The sequence below is a fragment of the Oppia nitens genome, unplaced genomic scaffold, assembly GCF_028296485.1.
Source record: "Oppia nitens isolate AA-2021 unplaced genomic scaffold, nextdenovo-longstitch-racon4-pilon3 scaffold1_pilon_pilon_pilon, whole genome shotgun sequence".
Lineage (NCBI taxonomy): Eukaryota > Metazoa > Arthropoda > Arachnida > Sarcoptiformes > Oppiidae > Oppia > Oppia nitens.
The window spans coordinates 4,446,017-4,473,039 of record NW_026533199.1 but is presented as its reverse complement, the minus strand read 5'-3'; the positions used below and the strand labels follow the sequence as shown (position 1 = coordinate 4,473,039).

The window sequence follows — 27,023 nt, the reverse complement described above, 5'->3', positions numbered from 1 at the left end:
ATGTGTTACCCGAGTGATCACCGGTGCGACCACTCCTTACCTCTTATTATCAAACAACTGGTTACTAAAAAAAGCGCATAAATAAATTTATATAAATTATCAAATAAAACTGTATTAAAGTTATTTATGAAAGGAGTGGGAGGTGTCAATTAAAATAAATTTTAAGTTTTTTATAAAAAATTTCTATTTCAACATAATATAAATTTCATGCTTTTTATATTAAAAATGCATTCAATGAGTGAATCAACTGACAAGTTGTCAGTTGTGAGTGCATTACTGGTGTGGACATTGAACTGACTGTATATTTGATTACATTATTATGACTATTAGAGTAACAATTTGTGAAACAATAGCAAAACTATTGGTGAATGAGTCACATCATAGGCCACGTGCGCCGGCATTTGGTGTCCGGTGTGTAAAATACAGTCAACTTTATATTAAATGCAATTTTTTCAATGGAAATCCTCTGCAAAAGACACGCGACTTGTCTGTCGATGAAAAGCTCCGTATTGTCACTCTTGTAGGCCTGAGATGTACGCATGCAATGCCTGACCAGAGATAGTAGTGTATAGTTAGTGATGTAGTCGTGGGAATAGAGAGCAGACACGTTCCCATCAATCGCTACATTAATATACTTAAAGCCATCGAATATATCAAACATTTTAGTTGTAAAAGTGCTTTCATTACCACAGTATTAATGTTTGCTTTTTCTATGCTATTATTAAAAGCAGTCCTAACGTACAGCTGCGGGTGCCGGGACTCACTCACTCACTCACACATACACACCAACCAACATATGATGCATATGAAGTCCGCACACATGTATATGGACTGGAATTTGATCACAAAATATTGATTTATTTTATCTGCCGATTAATGTATATATTTTGTATGTGAAAGTAATATACGAGGAAAGTAAATGAGTGACTGATGTGTGTGTGTGTGTGTGTTTATGTATATATATGTGTGTGTGTGTGTGTGTGTGTGTGAGAGAGAGAGAGAGAGAGAGAGAGAGAGTAATTAAATTAAATACTTGTATCAAATTCATGCATTAGATTATAATGAATACATAAATTGTAACAAATGTTATGTTTGAATCACTGCACTGATGCAAAACTACATATTTTTCATATTAACTGAGTTTTTCATTTATTATACGATATATTGAATTGAAATTCATTGGATCGGTTGGGGCTGAAGAAACTAAAAAATTTTTGCCGCCCTTTGTATTGTATTTTCAATACTTTTTGAGAACAAATGCATTTATTCAGTAATTTTGTGTTAAATACAATACATCATGACTTTTGATACTTTTTATTGATAAGTTTTATGATATGCTGTGTTATAAAAGTTTAATAAACGCATTGCTATGAAATCCGTTTTGTTATTTTATTAATAAATTCCAACAACAGAAATGCTTTACTTATCGATATTAATAATTTTTTTGAATGTTTAATAAATCTAATTAAATAATATAAAGAAATTGCTAATATAATGAAATTACAAATATTTATATAGCATTTAAAATAAATTTATTTAAATTAATACCTGGATATTATAGATTCAAAATTAATTTAAAGATAATTCATTATTAAATAATATTTTTAGATATAAGTTGAACTGTATATTGAACTCTGGATTTAATGTATTGAAATACCGGAAAATAAAATAAAAACCAATATTTAGAGCTAATATTTACTTTTAGATTATATTTAGTCGACAATTGTCTTTACTATAACATTGATTAGATGAAAATAAGAGTCAGTAAAAAGTATATAAAAATATATCACTTATAGATTGTATGGCTTTTATAAAAATCTAATAAAACATTGAATAGAGTGGGGAATAAAAATAGGATTCATTTTCAATAGGGATATACCATAGCGTAGACAGAAAATGATGGCAATAATAATGATCTCATCCGAGATATAATGTATTTTGAATTGAAAGCGCTTTTAGAAAATGGACAGACAGTCAGTCATAGAGTATGGATAGGGATGCGGCAGTCGACAGGACAGATGAGCCTAAAGGAAAAGACAGTCAAGCATTAGGAATATTTAAAGAGGAGAGATGTAGCACATCATAAATAGCTACCGTTGCTATGGACTACAGCACAGGGATGTAGCACTTGATTCACTTCATTATTTAGAATCACTCTGTATATCAATGTGTGAGCCAAAGGCACGTCTTTCAACTCTCCCGAGTAATGCTCATCAATGCCTGCATTACTTTACTTTGAGATACACTGTACTACTCTATCACTAACTCCTCATACAAATAGTTAGCCCAACATTACTATAATACCAGTGCTTTCTATTGACTTCTCCCTATTAAGCCAACCAATGCTATCATTGCCTAACTATTATTGCAAACGATATGAAAAATACAACAATTATCAAACCATAGACTATATGATACTTAGACTGACGACTCATTCATTCAGTGATGTCTTGTGTCGTGTATTTGATTTTAGAGACATTCAAATGTTTTAACAAATGTTAGTTTATTTTCTATGTTTGTTATTAGCAATAGTTGTTTGGCATGAGTTCAGTACAGTTCAAGAGCTTTTCACAGATATATACACCAAAAAACTAAAACAAATTATTATTAATATTTAGGATTAAAGCGTTTGGTTGCGCACCTGTCGTTGCAGATAAAACTGTACTTTACTTTCCATATACTGTATACAGTATAGTACATGTGCTGCCAGAAGCAACAGCATTTATATGTTATGTGCTATAAATTGGTGACTATAAAGAGCGGTGCAGTCATTAATTTAATTGATAAGCCGTACTATCGAAGCATAACATAACACGAGTGCATCCAATCATCTAATGATATGACGATATGACTGCACACCTGCACACCAAACCTGTGCTACACTACTATTACTAACAGATATTATAAACTATATTATGCTATAAAAACATTTATATATACACTTCATGTCACGTATGACTTAAACCACATATGAATATCAAAATTGTATCCAAAAATAATTTATTCTATCATTCATTCGTTGTATAAAAATTTTAATATATATTCTCTCTCTCTCTCTCTCTCTCTCTCTCACTCACTCACTCAGCACTCCTATTGTTATCAAAAATTCTTTATTGTGGTTATTATCTAATATTTATTACACATTATTTAGCGATCGATAAATGAAGTCATGTTTCGCAATGATTGCAAATTCAATGGTATTTAAAATGATTTGTTCAACGCTTTAATGGTTTTAAACATTTTGAGACCATTTGAGACCATCTGATCAAATGATTTCAAGACTTCTGAAGTACAGAAGTAACTGTTAAGTCATTCTTATAGCAAACACACAGAAAGTATATATAAATAGTGTGTTGTGTTGTGTTGTGTTACAGATGTGATCCAGTGATCAGTATTTCCTCAGTCGACACATCTGTATGTTATGAAAGCAGTTTTGCCTCTCATTTAGACTACAGATTCCCGTGAGAGCTGTGTTGCCTGTAATCCAAATGCTTTATCGCTTATATAATAATAATATAATTTTTTGCTTCGTATGCCTGACAGTGCCTATGCCTATACAGAGCACACATAACACAGTACACTACACACCTGCACACAAACTCACTGTAAAAACTCTTAACGAATGCCTCACTCATACAATACAACATTTACTCTCTCTCTTTCTCTCTCTCTCTCTCTCTCTCTCTCTCTCTCTCTCTCTCTCTTTGACTGACTCACTGACTCATTGACTAATAGATAGCTTCACTCCTCAGTCACTCATTTTCTCATTCATTCATTTATCCACTCTTTGGTAAGTCTTTTAAAGCAAATATGTTTTACGAAAAATACAGTACAAAACCTCACGAATGTTAGACACAATCACTGCAAACACATGAATGACTTACACTACACGTCGGTATGATTTTTTGAGAGACAATTCACTGCTTATATGATTGCAATTTAAGTCAAGTTTTTTCTCTTAACTTTTTTATTTCATGCCTCACATAATACTATATTCAGGTTTTTAATGATAACAACTATACAGTGTATATACACTCTATTATTATTAAATCCAAAAAAATTAATGATTTTAATAATACGTTTATCTCTTAATACTTTTTAGATTCAGTATTTTGAGAATACATTTTATAAAATGAAAGAAAATCTTTTGAATACACTTTTTTGATATTTTTATTTAATAAGTCTTTTCTATGAAAATTGCATTTTCCCACTGTTTTTGTTCAATAAATTGCATGTATTTTGTTAAAAATAAAACAAAAGTCTTAAAGCGGTCAACAATTTTGATGACCTCCTCGTGAGTTAATTCTGAGAAAGTTATCGATAGATGTCTAGCTTCGGCACAATTGTTACACTACAGGCTAGCGGTGCCATTGGGATGCATACCTGGCTTTGCACCCAAACTTGTGGAGACAGTAGACAGGGGAGAGGTATGTTAGGGTACGTTACTTAAAGGCAAACGTCAAAGGAATTTGTAAAACTGACGCCAAACTCGATATGAGTGCCAATAGTGAGCCTATTATTGAACCTTTATATCCGTAAATACGTGTCGGCGCCGGACGGCTCAGGGCTGTCATTGTATTTGTATGTTTAATGACAATTCATTAGAAGCAAACAAAACTAATGATACCAAAGGTGTGTTCACGTATTGGCATTGATTGCCATTTATTACAATATATTGCTATTTACTGAACACTTTTCTTAAAGATTATCATTGATTTATGTGGTGTTTGTTCACACACTCCTTAAAATAAATATTTATTTCAAAATTTTAATATTAATAAAATTATTTTATTATTAAATTATAAGTTATTTCTATATAAATTTTAATAAAATTTAATATATAATAAAAATTTGTTTGTGTATGTGTTTAGTTTACAATTGATTAGTTTAAAATTATAAATTAATTTATATAATTAATGAAAAAATATAGCTTTCAAAATGTATTATTTGTCTCTAAAAAACAAGAGATGTATTGAAGTCCTTCCCTATCTGTCGAGGAGTTCAATGATTTTACAAAATTATGTCAGAAAAATAAGACCTATTTTTAGGTCCATTCAAATGACTAATCTTTCTCTTTTCAAAATTGCATTTTTTGGCGTAAAGAAGGGCTTTAAAAGTGTTATATGAATACAAAATGTATTTCAAATAATATTTATATAATACTATTAGTTAAGTACAAAAATAGACAAATTATTAGTGATTTTTTTGTTGATGTTTTTTGTTGAGGCCTTACATTTGATAGCCATTACATCAAAGGTGTCGTTAAATGACTGTTTTAATTGTTAGTGAACTTTAACAATGATTAGAGATTATTATTATAATTATCCTAATTATTGCCCGATATTTCAGACATTTATATAAAATATAGTCAATTATTAAGTAATTAATCCATACATTAACACAATTGTTGATAAAATATAAAATTAGTTAACAAAATTAAATTTTAATAATTTTTCCACTCCTGTCTGCCATTTGTCCCATTAGTTTTGGTCGATGTAAAACCCAGTTTAGTTCGGGTCACTGATTGGCTCCTGCGTTGTTGATATCCCTCAAGACTTTCCACTGACATATCACTTCCAGCTCTACTCGATGGTCGACTTGAATGACGGCTACCGGGTCTCGAGTTTGGTTTACTGCCAGCTTTTAAAACAAATATTTAAAAAATATGTATTGAAATCAAATATAATAAATACAGTATATTTCATAAAATCTCGGCTTTTTTTAACTGCTCATAAAAATCGGTAAATAAATCACAGGAAAAAAATAATTTTTAAAATTAATAAATAAGTATATAATAATTAATAATATGTATAATTAATTAAAAAAATTTAACTGTAAGCCCGCTATTCGGGTAAATAATTTCGGTTATTTTAGCGATGGTGGGGGCAATAGCAGTGATTTATGTGTAGAGCACATACACTACCCCTATTTTTTTCGGTTGGCATGTTTTCGGGCGGACTTTCAATGGTCGCGCTCACTATTAGGAATGGTGTGCTTATTATCATTGGAAAGTGTATATAAAAACCTTTCCAATGATATATATCACCCCTTTCTATATTTTTTATATTTAAAGTTATACCACTTTTAGTGATAGTAGTAAATAGCCGAGATTTTATGCAATATACTGTATAATGTTATGTTATATAAATTGCTTATAAAACTTAAAACCAAACATACATCCAACGGTTAGACGACTAATTGGTCTGCCTTTAGAGGCCCCGGAGCTGTCTGCCTGATCACTGAAGCTGTAATCGCTCGTAGAATTTCCATATCGATAGTGATGTGAGTGAGACATCGGAACGGAACGCTCGCTCTTTTCGCGGATCTATTTATATCAATATATCATATTATTTATTACTAAATATTATTTATAATATAGTTATATATTTTATTGTTAAGAAAAATAAATGAATAAATTGAAAGAATCTTCTTATGTAATCTCTGCAAGTTTTACCCAAAGATGAAGAGGAATGGGTATACGCGATGACAGTTCAAAGGGTAACGGCCGGTATGAACACAATTCAGGACAGGCCTGAACAGGTAGACAACGGCAGAGACCCATTGCATCAAACAGTCTGATAGTTAAGGTATAAATGTAATGGCAAAGGATTGTTAGATTTATTAGTAATAATACTATTTTAAAAACAACTATCCATTAAATCGGAGTTTGGATTAATATTACATTCAATACAAAATAATATTGAAAAAGCAAATCAAAGTATTAATAATAGAAATAAAACATTAGTTAATCATTTTGCAGTCATTTTACAAATACAAACCTTAGTTATGGGACCCGTAGTGCTAATGGTTCCGTCCGGTCTTATGGGAGACTTTGATTTAAATGGAGTCATCGATTGACTGACTCCTTCGGCCAAAATAAATTGCTCCCGAAGTTCCACATTTGTACGACCCTTAGCTATCGGTGCCATTCAAAAGCAATCAAACAAACAAAATAACATGCAATCAATCAATTCATGCATAAACTCAAAATTAAATTCATTATACATTCATTAACAACAAATGCTGGGATTTTATAAATTAAAAAACATATAATAGATGTATAACTGATACTTAACATACCTCTGCACGGATCGTTCTTTACGAGGAACTCATCGAGTGATACCCAACCGCCACCCACTCTAACCATTACAGTACTTCTAAGGATACGAACCAAACGAAGTTTTTGTGATTCGCCAAACTGTTAGTCAAAAATATCATTAAATAGTAATAATATTAAGTAAATTATAAACAATAGTCAACTAACCCGATATCTGCCTTCTCCGACCTGATGGACCTTATATTTGGTCAGACAATTACATTTGTTCACCTGTCGCTGCACCTCATCTTCAATGATCTCAGCCTCGGTTTTAGGTTGATCTCTATCGGGTCTCAATGTATCCAAATACTCCTTTTGGTCAACGTATCCGTCATTGTTTCGGTCAAATATGTCGACCACGCGAGTCATCTCAAGACGACTTGTAGGGAACTTAGAGTTGAGGAATCCTTCAACAAACTCAGATTTGGTAACCTTTCCGTCATTGTCTGTGTCTATCTTTCGGAAAAAATCCATAATTCTGGCCTTTTTGTTGTTCATCCATCCGAGGAACCGACGGCGCCATTCATCGAAATCAAAGTTTCTCATTCGATCCAATTCTCTGTTGTAATTAAGTTTATCCTGAAGTCGTTTCATACGATCCATAGCCAACTTCCAGACAGTGCTCCACTTCTCGAGTAATTCCCGAGCGCGCGGGTGTTTAATCTCAGGTTCAATACCTCTCGTTGGAGTTGATGTGCGCGGAGGATATCCTCGTCTTCCTTTGTCAATACCAGCTCTAATCTGTTCTTTTGTTGTCCTCTTTGTTGTGAAAGCTTTGGCAACTTTTTCAACGTCAGGTTCTTTGCGAATCATATCATCAATGAAACGCTGGTGTTCTTCAATAAGACGCTCTAATGCCAACACATCGTCGGGCAGTGGTTCAGCTTCAGCGGCCAATAAAGATGCTTCTGCGCCAATAAGCCATGCGAGCAGCTCTTCTAATAGATCCATAATATTTTTCAATGATCTTAAGTGGTCCTGTAATCTTTGTTCTCTCTGTTGAGCCCAAGCGGCCACTTCCTCCCAACGCGACTGTATTATTGTAATCCAGTGGCGAATAACAGGTGTAGCGTCCGGATGACACTTCTGTAAGATTTCTTGTGCCAAAGCAATAGTCGCGTCTTTGTTTTTCTCTTGTGCGGCCATTTCGCGCATAAACCTCTCGTGTTCAGCAATTTGTTGTCTTGTTGTGGCCTCATCTTCAGGCAGTGGACCAGCAAATCTCAATTTCATCTCAGCGTCGGACAGCCATTCAAGAAGCATATGAACGGATTTGTGTAACTGTTCCGCTTGTCTGAGAGCGTCCTCTAAACGTATTTGTTTCTCTTCACTCATTCGCGACACTTCTTCCCATTTGTTTTCCAAGAGACTCATCTGTTCTTTGATATGACGAGCATCTTCTGCATTAGCCGTTTGCAATAAATCACGAGATGTTTTGCGGACTGATTCCAAATTCTTGGCCCGACTCTTAAATTCTTCTTGGAATGTCTTGTGGTTCTCGACCAGAGCGGTCACAGTATCGAGATCTCCATAGACAGGCATATCCATAGCCAACTCTCTTTTTGCTTTATCTAACCAATCAATGAGTGCTTGAATGGCATCTTTGAATTGACCAGAATACAACAGGGCTTCTTCAAGTTTGCGCTGTCTGTCCACTGATTTATTACATACGGAATTCCATTTGTTCTTAAGTTCGTCAATCATATCCTGAAGTGTTGGTCCGTCAGATTTTGGTGCCTTTTCTTTGAGAGTTCGACCCAATTTAATGGTCGCGTCATAGATGGACTGTTTGGCACCGAGAGAGCGCTGAAACTCTTTATGTTTCAAAAGCATTTGTTTAATCAATTCGGGATTATTACTCATTTGTTGAATTGAGTCCAATGTCTTTTCTGCATCGCTTAGCCAAGACATGAGTTCAGTCCAGGCGTCGAGAAACTCTTTGGCTTCTTTGAATCCGTGATCGAGAGCTCGGGTGCGTTCGGCAGCTTTGGAAACAACTCGTTCCCATCTATGCTGAACACTGACCAATAAGTTCTTTATCAAAATTACATCTTGTTTTTGACTAAAATATTTCAAATGAGTTCCCTTTTTGTCAAGATTAAGCATTGTCTCCCTGTGTCCAGCAATGTCTTTCTGGAAGTTCTTATGTTCCTCTATTTGTTGCAATACACTGTCGACAATACGGCTGACGGGCTGTAAGTTTGTAAGATATTTTTCCGAAGAAGTCAACCAATCGACGAACTCTTGAAGCGCTTCATGGAATTCAGTTGCTTCTCGTAATGCAATTTCCAGTTTGATTTTGCGATCATTGGCACGACTCAAGACATTTTCCCATCTTTGGCGAAGAGTTTTCACGTTGTGTTGCAAATTAGTTGCCGCGCCTTCAGTCGAGCGTCTCAAGTAGTCCTCTCCCTGTTTAAGCACTGATTCAACCTTAGGTCGGGTGGCTTCGAGTTCAGTATATAATTCCATAAATCGATTCAATTGCTCTCTTGCTGTCTCTGGTAGGCCTCCAACTGGTTTAGATGAGGACAGTTGTGCGTCGACATCATTAAGCCAGGCCAACAAATTCTGAATTTCTTGATTAAAACCCTGAGCCTCTCTGAGTGCATCTTCTAGTTCTCGTTGTCTTTGGTGAGCTTTGGCTATAAGTTGTTCCCACCGAGAGTTCAATTCTTCAAGCTTTCGTTTAGTGCTTCGGGCGCTCTCAGTGTCTCTCTCTAAGGCCAACATTTGTTTGCCAGCGATGTTAAGTGAGTCTAGACTTGACTGATGAGCCAGAATGTCATTCATTAGCACTTTATGTTTAGCCAATTCTACTTCAATGACCGGCGGATCTCCGAAAACAGGTCTCATTTCGTCGAGAGTGCGCTCAGTCTTTGTGATCCATTGAAGGAAGTCATTGAGCGCGTGTTGGAATTGACCCAATCTTAGCAATGCATTATCCAAATCAGTTTGTCTGTCGTTAATGTTTTTCAAGAGCTCATCCCATCTTCTGTTAATTTCATTGACTGGTCCTCTGATACTTCTTGCCTGATCAGGCGATACATCTTCAAGAAGTTCGTGTGCGGCTCTATTAAGTGCTTCGATCTCAACCATATGTTGATTGACTTCGTGTTGGAATTCTTTAAGCTCGCGTTGTTGTCTCTTTACTGTATCGATATCACCAGCAATTGGTCCCAAAGACTCATATTTGTGCTCTGCTTTGTCCAAAAAGTTGAATAAATTGCGGAGCATTTCGTGAAAATTCATTGCTTTATCCATAGCATCGATCAGATTCTTCTCGCGTTTGGCATAAAGTGAGGTCACATTATCCCAAGCATTGTCTAAGTCATCCAAATGTTTCTTAACTTCTGGTTTGTCGGGTTCACCACATAGTTTCAAAAGATCGCGACCGGTTTGTTTGCAATGATCTACCTCTGGTTTGGTCTGATCCATGTCGTGTTTGATTTCTTTCAATTGGTGCTGTTGTTGTTTGATTTCATTTGGTTCAGTAGCGGGTGGTTCCTGATTGTTGAGAGTATCCTGAAGATCGTAAATAGCTTTCATTACATTATTCAATTCATTCCAGAATTTTTCGGCCACTTTAAGCGCATCATTAAGTGAATGATCTCTATTTTTTGAATTTTTCTGGACCTCATCCCATAAGTCATTCAGTTTATCTAATTTCTTGCGAATGTCTCTGATGGCCGGTTCATCACTCTTACCAGCTTTACTAATGACATCGCGTGCGGCAGATTTAAGAGCTTCTACAGCACCAGCTTTTTTGTCTAAATCGTTAATAATGGCATTGTTATCAACAATCTGTTCCCTTATTCTATCGGGATGTGCAGCAATGGGTTCGGCATTTCTCAATTGGTCGGCCGTATTATTCAATGCATTCAACATTCCGTCCAATTTGTCGGCAAACTGTGAGTGTGCCTGAAGTGCGGCCTCGAGTGCCTGTTGTTGTTCTCTTAACAAATTTTTTAGTCTATTATATCTGTCATTATCACTGTCCATAATCTTCTGGACTTGTCTGGCGTCCTCCTCATAAATAATTCGCATCAAAGCGGCACCGGTTTTGTTAAGTTTATCAACTAATGGCTTGCGTTCTGCTATCGATTGGATCAATGATTTAGTCATTTCCTGTTGTCGTCTAATTTGTGTGGCATTAATGCCAGGCTTTCCGAGCATTTGTGCTTCATTTTCGACCTCATCTAACCATTGGGACAGTTCTATATGCGCTTCAAAGAAATGTATGGCCAAAGGCAGTGCTTGTTCTAAGGCATTCAGTCTGTCCTGACATAACTGCGAGACATGATTTGCCAATTCTCTCAAATCTTCAGCTTTGTCTCTGATTTCAATCAAATCTTCACCACTCGATTCCCGCAACAATTTTTTAGCGTTTGTAATGACATCTCGTACTCTTCCCTTTTGACTATTGATGTCATCATTCAATGCTTTAGTTTCCTTCAAAAGAATGGCCAACGCATCGGGATTCGGTGTAATTGGTTCGGCTTCAAGTAGTTGTTTTTCGGCGTCTCTAAACCAATCAAGCAGTTCATCGATGTCAACCAGTATTTGATTATTTCTTTGTTTTTCTATTTCAATGCGCTCTGCTTTACGTTGGATTTGTTCGCAAATGGCATCAAATCTTCTGGAGGCTCGAGTGACAAAGCCTTCAATAGTGGCGGCCCCCTGTCCTGGAGATATCTGTGACAATTGTGGTCCCAAATGATTCAATGTTTCCAATAAAGTTCTGTTGTCTGGAATTTCTTTCTCAAGTTTTGTAATTATCTTTTCTTGAGAACTCAGATTCAAAGAACCAATATTTTTGAGTTCTCTCTCTGCGTTGTCCATCCAAGCATTCAGATTGTTGTGAGCCTTATGAAAGTTTTGGCAAATGGGTAGCGACTCCTTTGCTTGCATTAGTTTTTCAGTAGCCTTATGTGTCAATTCACTAAATCTAGATTGCAATGAATCCAATTTTTCTTTGATGAAAATGGAGTCACCGCCTGACGAGTGCTTCATTATCTCTTGACCGGAGCGTACAATATCTGACACTTGTTTCTGATGGCTGTGAATCTCTTCGGACAATTCTGTCAGTTCATCGACTTGTTCTTTAAGTTTGTCTACAAATACACTGAGTACTCGATACCGGTTAAGACGTGACTCCATCTCCTGTATCCACGCGAGTATGTCCTCGAAACTCAAGACAAAGCTGCCCAACACTTCATGAGATTGACTCAATAGTTGTCCCAAAGCAATACTATCCTCAACTAATTTGGCGTATCTATCGGTTAGTCTTTGCAAACGCTCGACAACGTCTTGTGCTTCATCATCACCGATAAGACTCATAAGATTTTGAGCAATTTCTGTTAATTCCTCAAAGTCTCGTTTATGACCAATAATATCACGATGTAGCGATTCGTGTTCTTGAATACGTTTACGGATGCGATTTTGGTCAGTAGGTATTTGGGTTGACAGTTGAGCCAACTTTCTTTCTGACGACTCGAGCCAATCACCCAATGGACCAATTCTCTCGGCAAAGGCGCGAGCGATGGGAAGTGTTTGCTCAAGAGATGCCATTCTGTCATTACAGGCCGATAACAATGCATCAAATCTTCGTGTGATTTCATGCATCTGTTTCTCGATGGGCGCCCTTTCATGAGAATCCATACTTTGGATAAGAGTTTTAGCTGAAGAAAGCAATGATCTAACACTGGTTTCTTTATCGGTGATCAACTTCTTAAACAATTTTTGCTCTTGAAGCTGAGCCTTTACAACCTGATAGTCGGCCGAAATTGGCTTTTGGTTGGCCATCTCCTCCTCCGTATCGGACAGCCATCTAAGAGTTGCAGTCAATTGGTCCTGAAATGGTTTACAATTATTAATAAGCTTTCAAAAAGAAAAGCAATTTAAGCGCAAGCATTGCAGACAAGAAATGCATAGCTTTTATGGCAGTATTTTCATTGCAATCGCAAAGCGTTTCATAAAATTATTGACAAAACAAAATGCAAAAAATGACAAAAATAACAAAAAATTGTTTAATTTAATTATATTAATGTTAGGCTTATTTTGCGTTAGCATTTGACGACCCGCCACAACACCAATAAAATATTGTTAATAAATTGTTTGTTAATTTTTTTCAGAAATTATAGTTTTTTATGCCAAACAAAACAAAACAAATTTGAGATGAAAAACAAATGAATAGCAGATTATTATTATGGCTCCAAATATACTTTTCTGGAAACAAACATCCGATTTGTTCTCACCTCTAAGTTCTGCAAATCGGATGGAAATAATGTCGTCGAAGTACTTATCTCTCGCTGACGGCTCACTTCAGTCTGTGATTTGGTCGAAGCTGTTGTCCTCTTCTCTGGTTCAGTCATAGAGTCGGTTTGAATTGTTTTACTTTCACTTGTTTTTTGTTTGACAAGAGGTTGTGCGGCCACTGATTGTGTCGCGTGCACCGGTACGCCCACAACAGTTAAAAGACCCCGAGTTAGGGCTTCCGTAATGGGCAACACTTTATTAGCTTTGGCATCAATTATTAAGTTTTCTGTTTGTATATCAATCCTACCCTCTCTAATGGCATCGGCTGTTGTTTTAGTTTTCTCTTCAATACTATCATATATAACAGCATCTAAATCAATGACACCTTTGCTAACCAACTCATCAAAAGATATTAATTGTTTAGTTTCTGGTTCTCTCCATTTATTAGTATTACTATCATAAAGATTGTTGAATGCACTGAAAATTGTATATTTATCACCCGTTTGTGTCGACATTTCAACTGCTTGTGACCTTTTAACTAAAGGTTCAGTAATTTTCAACGGTTCTCCTGTTGTTGGAGAAGTAACTGTTCCCGCAGTAACACTTACTGTAGCCATTTTGGTGGCGTCAGCCATAGATTGAACAGCACTGGATGTTCTCATAGTTACTTCACCGGTGGATGTGATAACTGTCTCAACTGTTGTGTGAACTACTTGTGCGGCGCCTTTTGAATCAATCGTAACAACAGTGCTCTTAGGAATGGTATCACCGAAGGGTAAATCTTTTGATTTAATCAATTGTTTATCATTTTGTTCTCCCATTTGTAAAATCATATCTTTTCCGGTTAATTCAGTTAATTCATTTGATTGACTTGTCTTCGCTGAAGAACTTTCTGTTAGTGTTTCTGCCAATTGTTTAGAAATATCTGTGACTGGTTTTTGAGTGACTGTAATATATTGTTTATCTGTTGGTAATTCAGTAGTTTTGACTTCATCTATGAATCCTTTTTCAATGGCAGTATTAATTGGCATCACTTCTTTAGTTATAGGGTGAGTAAACTCTTGCGATTCTTTATTTAGAAAACCACTTTTTAAAGCGGCTGTATATGAAAAGGCTAATTCTGGAACAGAAGATGATTTCGGTTTACTCGACTCTTTGAATGCCACAGTTGGTAGTCTTAAGTAATTAGTTTTGATGGCCTCTACTATTGATAACTTACGATCACTAACAGTGGTCACATCACCCGTTACTGAATCTATTATTCCCTTATTTATTGCTTCCTCTAAAGTAATTGATTTTTTAGTTTTTGGATCCATTAATTTACTATTTTTGTCGACTATATCATTGGCAATGGCTTGAGATAAAGTTAAGAGTTGACCCGTTTCTGGATGTATTAATAGGCGTTCTTTTGGATTATAGAGACCTTTTTGAATAAGTGAAGGAAGAGATAGCGAGCGTTTTAATGGATAAATTAGTTGTTTGGTGTCGACATCAATAAGTCCCAAATGTAATGCTTTTCTTATAGATACAGACTGTCCACTTTGTGGCTCAATAATTGATCCCTTATCGCCGTCGATGACATTTTCAATGATAGCTCTATCCAATGGCATTGTTTGAGTTACCGATTTAATGATATTAGCCGTTTCTCTATCGATTAATTGTTCTTCTAATGCAGTATTAAGTGATAATTTTCTTTGCGCTACCTTTTCAATAGCAGTTACTCTTTCAAAAGATTGTATATCCTGTGGGCCACTCAATGACAACTCAAAATGCGACTCTTCATCACTAACTCTACTCTTTGGTGATCTCAAACCAGATGGTGATTGGGTAGGACTCGAATGCGCTGAGGATGAAGAATTTGATTTCGATAGACTACTAGAGCGCAAAATTTTAGTACTAGTTTGAGGTTTTTCTATAGTAGTAATATATTTGCCATTTATGGCCGACTCTACGGTTTCAGTAGTGGTCACCACATTGTCTATTATTTGCCGTTTTTCTAAACATTTTGCTGTCTCTGAATCAATGAGACCTTTTTCAACAGCAATATTTAGAGGTAAAGATTCACCGGTTATTGGATCAGAAATTGTCACTTCTTTAAGTGTCACCTCTCTATGTCCATCAACTTCATCATCGAGTGCTTTAAGATCATTAGCAGTTTGACTGTCAATTAGACCTAACTTTATTGCTTCATCTAATGGCACTTCTCGTTGTGTTTTTGGGTCTTTAATAAATAGTTCTTTAGATTTAATTGTCTGAACCGTTTCGCGAATCAATTTCTTATTAGTTATCGGGGATTCTGAACGAATGTCACGAATAGTAACAATTTCTATTGGTTTTTCTTCAGAGATGGTAACAGATTTCCTAACAGGAGCTATACTATCGGATGTATACGTTGATGATAATGTATGCGCCAATGCTATAGGACTCGTGGCTAGTGCTAGTAGTCCTCGTTTAGACATTTCAGCGATTGATAATTTTTCATCACCTTTTTGAGCAACTATTAGTCCCGTCTCCTTATCTATAATTCCCCTTTTAATTGCTAAATCATATGTTACACTTTCATCACTATCAGAATATGAAACCATTGACTCAACATTTTGGGAATCAGTTATAAGTGATTCTTTATGTGCACTACTTTTGGTTAATTTATCACTTATATCACTGTCTGATCTGATGTTTGGATCAGAAGGTAAAGACTTTGTTTTAGATATGTAAACACTTTCCCTACTTTTCTCACTTTCTTTTGAATCATTTCTTTTAGATTTATATGATTTTTTCGTTTCCCTTTCTTCATAAGTTGATGAACTAAATTCAGATTTAGTGACAATATCTTTGGAATAAGATTTCATGGATTGTTTCATTGATTGCGACATTGATTGTGACATTGAAGACGACATCTCACTAAACACAACTCCTTTTTCGGGAGAAGTCCTTCGAGAAGATTTTGCTTTTGGGCGAACTGGTGAGTGAGTGGGAGAACTACTGGATCCACTATAACTCATCCTTTCTGGAGATGAATCTGACTTATCACTGGTCGGAATGCTATTAGAGCTACTGTTCAATACAACAGTTGTGTGTTTGGTTGGAGAACGGGATCTAATATCAAAACGCGACTCAACTTTATTAGAGAGTCTCTTAGATTTCATACTTTCTCTGACGATATCAGAGGCAGACTTTGCCTTTTTAGGAGAGGGTGGGGACGAACTTCTGCTCGTACTTCGAGCACTGGCTTCGGGTTTGTCTGTTATCTCATCCGTCTCTGTTGATTCACTTTTCTGTCTCCGGGAACTCTTTATCTCAGAAAAAGTTAAGGTCTGAGTCCCTAATTTATTAACATTTGAATCAATTACACCAACAGCTGAATCCTCGTCAACATTGGATACTAATTCTTTCAAATTTTGCTTAATATTTACAGACTCTGTGTCACCGGTTTTAAGGACAAGAGTTGATGTAGTTTTGCATGTTTTGGCATTCATTTCATACTCTATTTTATTGTGATTAAAGTCATTTGTTTGACTAATAATTGGTTTATCTGTTTGTTGGTTAGACATAGTTAATGAAGTAGTAGTGGTAGTAGTAGTAGTAGTAGTTGTATTGATATCATTATTAAAGTCCATTTGGTTAGATGTTTGGTTAACAACGGCTATTCCCAAGTCATTATGATATGTCTTGAATGACAATATGTTGGTTAGCTATAAGACAATTGGTTTGAAAGTGGTTTCGAGTAAAAGAAAGAGAGAAGAAATTTGTTTTAAGAATTTATTTTTAGAAGAAATAAAGAAATTAGAAAAAGTGTTAAAAAATTCTGTCTTTAAAATCCGTTAACTATTATACAAATACCTTAATTAATAAAAGTAATAAAAATAATTAACTGTAAGACAATAAAAACATATCATTTCATGCAATTATCTGTTTTTATAAATAATTAAAAATCAGTTATATTAATATGTTATAATATTTTGTAAGTGTTTTTCAAATGAATCATATGTTGTATATTCAATGCTATTTCATAATATTGTTATTTTATGAAACATTAATTTAAACCATAAAAACAAAAACGCTGCAATACACTGTACTGTATAATAACTTTATGCAATAAAACAATGACAATCATAATATCAAATCTATGTTATATCTAAATAATATCATAAACATAACAATTCTTTATAAATCATAAAACAATTAAATAGTTTCAGTTCAAAAATAATAATTAATAATAATAAATATCAAACTATATATACCGTATACATATATTAATAAATAAATTGCTTAAGTTTTATATAATGTATAAAAAACGCAAGCATTAATAATATAAAAATTAGAAACAATCAAAATACACAATACATACTAAAAACTAATAGTCGCATGCCTTGCAATATAACAAAAATCAATTAAAACAATTATTTAACAATTAAATAAACTATAATCTAATAATATATGTGTCAATCTAAAACCTCTATCGATTAAAGTATTATAATTTTTTTTTTAAACTTACTTTAATTTCTTGAAGTTGTTTATTGAGAAGTCTTTGCATATTTTCCAATAGTTCTTTATAGTCACTATTCAATTGATCCAACTCTTGGATAACAATATCAGCGCCAGGAGTACGACGAGATCTCTTGGCACTGGCATCGAGACTAGGATGAGAGTCCTCCAGATTCTCTCTATAGCTCTTAATTTTCAAATCATGAATTTTGGCCTCACGTATGAATCGGGCGCCGGAAGCGTTCGTATCCTCTATTGATGGCTTTCTTTCGACTAATTGTTCATTTAATCTCTGAAATATAACATAAAAATTATTATACAATCATATTTTACATAAGTATTTGTAGTCAATTGTGTCGTACAATGGCTGACTCCTGATCGGGTCGTGTTAATAGTGTATTAACTTTGGCAGCAATTTGGCTGATCCACGATCTTTCGCTGTCCATTCTCTTCTTGTACTGACGCAATAGATCAGCGCAGGCCTCCAACAATCGTAATCTTAAATAAATTTAGTTTTATTAAAATTATTTTTTAATTAAATAAAATTAGTCCTACCTTTCAATCAAAGTCTCGCCGCAGTTATCCAAACGTTTGATAAGATTTTTGACGTCATCTTCAAGTCGATTGACATCGGAATGAGTGAAAGTCTTAGATCGGGTTCGTTCAACAATTCGTCTAACTTTAGTTATACTAACAGTCAACTCTTCAAATGTAGATTTATTTCTTTGAATGTCATTCTGTGTGTCAATGAGTTCATTGTGCGCTCGTCTGAGAGCCACTTCATCGGCCGGCATATCATCGCCTGAAGCCAATTGTATTTCGGCTTTTGTTATCACTTGAGATGCTTTCTCTAAATCGAAAAGAACAGTCTCGACAGTCTTGAGACGTTCGATGTAGAGCTGAGACAAATTCCAAATACTGTTCCACTTTTCAAGAATTTCGTCGTAATTCCGCTGAACAGTCGGTGACTTTTGAGGAATGTTCTGAAACAACTCCTTACATCTCTGTACTTCAGACTCATATGATTTTGTGTCGATTTCCCATTCTTTATGTTCAACAACCAGCTGTTCCAATGACTCACGATTTCTGGGAATAGGATTCTGACAGCGCTGAACCAAAATTCTCTCTTTTTCTAATAGTTTTTCCAATAAATTAGACGCCGCATCTGTATATTTCTTAGTAAGTGTCGAATTAGATTTTTCTTCCTCTTCAGCACGTCTTCTAGCATCAAATTCGGCAAACTTTTTCCTCAAAGCGTCCATCTCGTCACGTAAGCGTTGATTTCCCGGATCATCTGATGGTCCCTCCCGACAGATTTTGTCGATGTCATCATCAAGAGCTCTAAGAATAGAATCACGTTGGTGTGGATCCATTGCACAATATGTAGGATAATCCCAACCCTTGACTATCTTCAAAGTAGCAAAAATCATGTTTTGTCTGAGTTTGTGCTGTTTTCTCGCCCAAAGAGCTACTAAAGCTTCATATCTTTTTCTCAAATCATTGGCAGTATCAATGGCCTCTTGATCTGGTGGTGGGATCACAAAGCAAACACCGGGAACATTGAGTTCGGCACCGGTTGAGGTAGTGATTCGCCATTTGGACAGTCTTGAGTTGTCGTGAAGAGTAACCGATTCGTTTTTAGTAATTGTTTTGTTGTCCTGTTTGATCAGACAAACAGATCGTACTTTTACAGGTCGCGGAAGTGCTGCACGTCGTTGTTTGAGTGGATGCACATCTTTACTCTTGGAGACTAAATCGTTGACAACTGAGCCAAAACGGGTGATGTCTTCTTTAAGTCGATTCATTTCTTTAAGCAGTTGCTCTCCTTCTTCGAGTGAAAAGTTTTGTTTGCTATAAGTGGTGTTCAATTTGTCTTCAGTTTTAGCCAACCATTGATCACAATCTCGGGCTTCATTGAAGAATTGATGATAATCACCTGCATTTTTGGAATGTACTTCAAGACAATTGATGAGCTGCAGAAGCCATGACCATTGAGATTGCATACGTGCCATAAGGCCTTCAATGCATTTGGTTGCGGGATGTCGTTGTCTGATAAGGCTTTCTCCCCGTTCTTGAACTATATTAAATTGATGCTCCCGTCTCTCCATATCACTAATTAGCTGCCGGTGTTGTTGTTCTACTTCAACTAAATTAAGAGTCTTTGAGCTCCAATCTCGTGATACTTCGACATCTTCTTTGTCAGTCAACCATTTGAGTTCATTAGAGGCCGACTGAACAAAGTCGAGCAAAGTGTCCAAATCACTCAATCGTTTATTAGAAAAGACAATAAGTTCTGAAAATCCTTTATTAAGTCTATTCAACATTCGACAATAAACTTCATACTCTTCGCCTTTAAATTCCAGCTTATTTCTGTCGCATTGGTCTACTTTACTCTGGAACTGTTCAATTGATCGATGCTCAACCTTTTGCTGATCTAAATTATCTTTAACTGATGACAAGTCGTGACCATATTCTAGACTTTCAAGTTTCTTGTGTTTCTCCTGAACCCATAATATACATTCGTGAATAAATCTGAAAGAGTGATATTTAGCAATCAATTCTTCTTCAGTCAAAGGTTTTTTAAGTGCTTCGGCGCGTCTTTGAGCTAATAGTTCGACAACTCGAGTCTGAAATTCAAGTTTCATATCAGACCATCTCTGATGAAGTTGTTGGACACGATTGTGAAGTTCAGTTGCCTTATGATAGCGACCTTCACGTAGAGACTGTACGTCTTTAAACATACTCTGAATGCGTTCGCCTTCATCTCTGAGTTCGGCCTCTATTTTATCGATATTGAACTTTGTGTCCAAAGGATGTAAACGTTGAACTCTTTTCTCTTCTTCAACAATTTGTCTCTCGATGTCATCCAATTTGATATCACACTGTTTGATGTCTCGCAACAATTTTTCGGCCAAACGGTGTAATCGTTCGAGACGTTGGATCTCTTCATTGATTGCGTGATCCCTTTCCGAGTGAGCGGTTATCACTTTATTCCACTGATGTTCAATATTTTCGATCTTATATTCTTCTTCAATGCGGTGATGACCACCCGGTAAAGCTCTCACCATTTTAATGATATCTTTGTAAGAACTGGCCAATCGTTGTTTGTCATGAAGTTTTGGTGGTATTTCTTCAGTTCGGAACCGATTGTTATCCTGTTGTAAAACTTTCATTTCTTGCAAAGTGTTTGGAAAATTTTTCTCTCTTAGTCTGACAATGCTTTCCCGCATCCAAACACAGAGACGACTCGCCAAATCCTTATATTCGTCAATACGTCGGATTCGCTCGAGATCTAGAAGTGGGTTGTGTTCGGGTGGTTCGGGGAACAGTTCGTACAACGAAGATATATATGTTATCAAAGACTTTTCGTCCGGATGAGGAGTGTCCACATCTTCGGGATCCAAGAGACGAGTGACTCCGAGATCTTTATCAGCGACATGGAATGCATTCTCCAGGTTTTCGCGGGCAGTGCGACCACGACAGGAACGGTAGTCAAGCAAATCAGGCCTAATATTGTATAATTAATGTTAATTATTTCATTAATTTATAAAAACCAATGTCAGAACCTATTGCGATGAAGAATTGCATTAAAGGCGAGTCCATCCCTCCAGCTTTGAGTGAAGTCTTTAACATTAACTCCGGGATAGCCTTCTGTTGTCTTTTGAGCCCATCTGAGAAGCGCTTCTTTAAACGATTGGGTGTCGTCGTGTAACACAATATCAGATAACTATTTTGTGGATCAAAATCGTTAAAAATTTCAAATTTACATAAAATAATTCAGGTAAATAAAATAAAAAATATTATAAGTCAATCAATTAATTTGCAAATAAAATGAGAAACTATAATGAAAACCATTAAAAATAAAAATAAATTTAATACCAAATTGTATGCGACAAACAATTGTCACAATTGGATAAACACAAAACAAATAAAAAACATTAACTACAATAATGTTATGCATAAATATTTATAACAATTACTGTATACTTAATTTGGCAAAAATTTCAATTAAATGGGAGATTAATGTAAATACAATTATGACATATTTTCCCTATAAATCTATTGTATCAAAATGAGAGAAACAAAATTGTATTTTAGATATTCATTCATATAATTTCATTAGTGAATAATTTTGTGTTAATTATCATATATTTGATACCGAAATCGGAAAAGAGTTTAACACAAGATTTCAAATCAGATTTTTGTTCTCATAATCATTAATATCATTGAATACTACACTAAATGAGTGGGAGTATGGTTTGAGATGACATTAATTGCCTATTTTAGTAATTTTTATGTCCAAAATGATTGATCTAATGTGTGTCCATATATCACATACCGGTTGCTTTTGTTCTCCGCGCGTAACTGTTGTAGACTTACGGACCACTCTTTGAGTGTGAATAGTCTTCAAACCATTTCTGTTTCGAGAACTGGTGAATGTCTCGCGAGACTCCTGACTGGCCGAAGCCATATGAGTCTTGGTCTGTAAGTCCATACATTCCCTTTCAGATCTTTCATCAGCTATTAGCTGTCTTTCGCTGCCATCGTGTATATTATCGACATCATCCTTATCCCGACTGCCCCTTAGGAACAATCGGTTTCCTTTAATAAAGGAGTACATCACTGACACTACTTATTTACAGTTTAAACTTTTAGATGACTTTAAACTTAATGGCACTTCAACTCATTAATATATATATAACTTTTTTGTTTATATAATTATTATTATTACTATAGCTATTGTTTGTTTTATAGCTATCACTGATTTTTTTAGTGAACAGAGTCTTCAATGGATGTGTTTAGACACGAATCCAAACATTGTCAGCATTGAAATGAAAATTGAAATTTTCAAATCAAATGAGTATTTTGTGAAAACCTGTCACGAAATCTCATTAAACCAATAGTTATAAAAACTGATCCAAAAGGTGTCCGCCTCTTCAACAACAGCGCGCACAGGTATCCTCTCAATTAAAGCACTGTTATGTGTTGTAACTTGCAGTGGGAAAGGTATGAATAGCTATATAGTGAAAGCCAAGACACGTTTAAACGTGTCTACAATATATAAAACACAAATGTACTCCTTATAAGTTGGTTAGAGGTTGTTGTTGTAATCAAATTTGAAGTTTACTTAATATCTCAATAGTAAACAATATTTTTTAAAACCCACTAATTTTTTAGTCAAACATTGCATTTAACAATACTTTGTAATGTGACGGCTCTCACACATACAGAATATTCTCCACCCATTGCTGTGCCGTATATTTTGAGACCAAATAAGGAATTGATTCCTCAATACGTTTATTAATATTATTTGTGAAAAACCTTGCATATAGTTTTGAGTGGGCATTCAATATAACTATATTTGTGTCAAAGGTTTGACTAATAATATTATTATACATTTATAAAAATTATATGAATGAATGAGAGATTTCCAAACAAATTATATTAATATTTGGGACAATCCTTGAAACTGTGTTTACAATTAATACAATTAAATATACTTTTTATATGTATATCATGTTATATATATACTTTTGTATAGATAAAAACAAGTATATAAAAACGTAAATATGTTTTTATGTACACAAATGAGTTGTCAGTTTAGAAATAAAACACCATATTATAAATATACTTTTAAAAAACAATTATTTCAATAAATAGTGGTATATTAATAATTCATTTCAGTATATTTTCAATATATAAATAAATATATTGTATAGTAAATTGATATAAATATATAATAAAACAAATAAAAAATGAATTGATAAAATCACACAATAATTTGTTACTAAAAAATCAATTCAATACTTTTTAAATCATTTGAGGCTAAAGTGATATCCACTCAGTTATGAGTGGCATTCGATAGGAAAGGTATGTCTAGCGACTGAATTATGGTTAAAAACTGGTAGAAATAGTTATAATGTAAATGGCTTTTGCCTTAACAGGTATTTTGGGTTTGAGAGTAGCATTAATAGCAATAAATTTAATGATATTATGATTTATAATATTGTTCGCTATCGACATCTCTATGACGAAAATCAAGTTCCCCGAAGACTCTCCAATTTTGTTGCCCTTTCTAATTCATACCAAACCCTTACCCATACCATACCCATACATACCCCTATACTATACTATATATATATATATATATTGCATAACTTAACCCGACTATCAAGTTTGCCACCAATATATGAAAAGATAGGATCGTCTTATCTCTGTAGGCAAAGTGACTAAACATCGATATGCATACATAGGCTGTATTAATATACACTGTAAATAAGCTGTGTTTATATAATACACTAAATTAATTAATTATATCATGAAAATACTAAAGTCTAATGAATGCTTTAAAACTTTATTTAATTTTGTTGCTATTTTAATGGTTTTCATTTATAATTTTTATTTGCAATGAATAAATGAAAATATTGTGAATACATTTTTTCGCTTTAATTATAAAATTACTGAACAAAAGATCCGGTCTAACCTGAAAATGCAATATTATTGTCCAAATAAGGCCTAACGTTAGCTTTGGATTTCCATCCACGATATCATCAGCTCTGATGTTAACCAGTTTTATCTATAATTTTATTATTATATAATAAAAATGTATAGAAAAAAATATTAAAACATTATTTTTATTAAAAACATAATAATAGCATGCAATTTGGTAAATATCACGAAACCATTCAATAATTAATAATCGGATAATTTTTTGAGTATTTAATTAAATAATATTTAACTTAAAACTTATTTCTCAAACCTTTCTCCGTTTAAGGAAATCAAGACATATTTGAATGTTTTGTAACATATGAACCCTCATACGCCCCCTTTCACGAGACTACACATTATAACAGATATTAGTATTGATATCAACATAAATCACCTCTCAATTAGTCAACACCTGTATGCAAATCCATTGATACAAGTGTTAAGCAATTGAGTTGAGTTCAATTACTTACCAATATTTCTCCCGATAACACCTCCAGCAATGATATAAGATTGTGTCCATCACGAAGATCCTCAAATAAATCTACCACTCCTTTGGTAACCTATTATTTCAATTAATTAACAATAAAAACAAATCAAATCAATTATAGATTTCCAATATTTATTACTTTATATTAAATACAATAACTTATATTTCTTGCAAAATAATTACAATAACTTTCAAATCAACAAAAAATACACTATTTTCATACATTATTATAAATATATAATATAAAACATGTAATACTGTATTATACAAAAATATAAAAATAAATAATCATTATTAAATAATCATTCCTATAAGAAATTACTAATAACAATGAAAGAATATTTAATATGATTATAAATATTAATTAATAATAATATAATTAAATCATGTAAATGTGGTAAAAATATTCAACATAAAATATTATTATTATTAAAAATATTGCATTTTAGAAAATTTATCCAATATTTATTTATAGACCATTTCAATGATTTCTAATGTGACTGTTAATTTTCTAAACATATTTATTATTATAACTTAATAAATTATTATTTTTATTCATATAAATTTTATTAATTAACGTACAGTTACTATTGTAAATATAATTATCAGTTTACGTATATTTAATTATAATATAATAGTTTATTTTAAAAAATAATTGTATATATAGAAATTAAATATATATAAATTGTTATTATTAATTAATTAATTTAAATGCGATAAAAATGTATGAAACAAAACAAGTTATTAACACTATGTGAGAAAAAGTCATTTTCAAAATAGTTTTTGTAAATACAGTAACTTATATGTGAGTGAAATTGTAACCAAAATATTTTTATTGTAACTTATTTACATTTTAACTTATGTTTCCAATAGATTGTTACAATAATTTGGATTTATATGGGAACCGGTATAATATTTCAGACAAATTTGATATCTCAGAAATTCAAAGAGATTCAAATTCTGTAAAATTTTAATAAATTAAAAATAATTAAACAATTGTTTTGTCACTTTAAATTACAGTTTATTAAATAGTTTTACAATGATTTGACCTTGATTATTAAAAATTAAAATCTTATAAAAAATAGAAACTAGAATGTCAAACTAAATAATGAAATTTTAATTTAAATTAATTCTATTTTACAAATAAAATATTTTATCTATTTAATAAAATTTGCTAGCTTATATGATTTTCCACATAATAACTATTTATTTATAAATCTTAAATATTTATTAATCATAATATCTATAAGTAACTAATTATATAATGAAAAATATTACTTTTGTTAATTTCTCAATAAGCTATCAAATTATACCAAATAAATTAAATAATCTGTAATATTAAATTAATTTAAATTAAGGCATAACATTCATTTTCTATCTAATTTTATAGAATGTTATTAAATTTTTAATAATCAAGGTCGTATTATTCGAAAACAATTTAATATGATTAAAAAATATATATATAAACATGTAAAAAATTATTTGTTAAATAATATAATTTAAAATTTACAAAATTTAACTATCTTAAATATCATTACCTCATTGAGCTAACATATAGGTAGGTAGACATATAAAATCAAAATTTAAAGACAAAATATAATTATTTCTATATTATAGAAAAACTAAATCTCAAAAAACGAGTCTCACCTATTTTGAAAATGATCTTTACTGAGTCTACATATCTCCCAAATAAAAACATTATTTTCTAAATATTGTCTAATATTTTAGTAAACATATGGTGACAGCGATAATAATTAGTATTATAGTAGTATATACTTGCAATAAAACAACAATTTTAACTTAATAAAGATATAATTAAACTATAAAAGTAATTTAATGATTTCATATTGGACAAAATATAGAAACGCGCGTGAAAACAATTAATAACTTACTTCATTACACTCAGTGAAACAGTTATCATTGCAAACGTGTAAACACGTGTAAGTCTATAGTATAGAGATGACAGTGAAAGCAAAAGTAAGGATTTAATGTTAATTTAAAAGTAGTTGAAATTGTGTCAAATATACCTCAGTATAGATCCAATGCTATTATGTTAATGGAAGCAGTTTAACAAATAAGATAATTATTTAGTTTATAGTATATAAATTTGTATCAATAAATCATATTTAAAAATTTACAGTTAGATTCTAAAATATGTTAAATATTTGCATAACAAGTAAATTAGTTTAGTTTTATTTAAATTTTATG

The 27,023-nt window shown here is 33.2% G+C and overlaps 1 protein-coding gene across 7 annotated transcripts in view; it reads right to left on the bottom strand.

The window, feature by feature from the left end:
- Positions 1-4,786: 4,786 nt before the first annotated feature.
- LOC128952307 (microtubule-actin cross-linking factor 1, isoforms 1/2/3/4-like) overlaps positions 4,787-27,023 on the bottom strand; it is a 32,767-nt gene continuing 10,530 nt past the window's right edge. For 3 of the 7 annotated variants that reach the window (XM_054297674.1, XM_054297672.1, XM_054297673.1), the window contains exons 4-18: positions 26,843-26,860; positions 26,708-26,761; positions 24,799-24,888; positions 24,600-24,677; positions 24,324-24,416; positions 21,406-21,566; positions 18,395-21,346; positions 18,202-18,337; positions 17,850-18,131; positions 13,354-17,046; positions 7,265-12,949; positions 7,081-7,198; positions 6,780-6,916; positions 6,178-6,325; positions 4,787-5,640 (exon numbers count right to left, since the gene is read on the bottom strand). In XM_054297674.1, the coding sequence (XP_054153649.1) occupies positions 5,444-5,640; positions 6,178-6,325; positions 6,780-6,916; positions 7,081-7,198; positions 7,265-12,949; positions 13,354-17,046; positions 17,850-18,131; positions 18,202-18,337; positions 18,395-21,346; positions 21,406-21,566; positions 24,324-24,416; positions 24,600-24,677; positions 24,799-24,888; positions 26,708-26,761; positions 26,843-26,860 (13,842 nt within the window). In that variant the 3' untranslated portion in view covers positions 4,787-5,443. Of the gene's footprint in view, positions 5,641-6,177; positions 6,326-6,779; positions 6,917-7,080; positions 7,199-7,264; positions 12,950-13,353; positions 17,047-17,849; positions 18,132-18,201; positions 18,338-18,394; positions 21,347-21,405; positions 21,567-22,178; positions 23,182-24,323; positions 24,417-24,599; positions 24,678-24,798; positions 24,889-26,707; positions 26,762-26,842; positions 26,861-27,023 lie in introns of those variants that run through there. The other 4 variants (XM_054297676.1, XM_054297675.1, XM_054297679.1 and 1 more) reach the window with 3 other exon arrangements.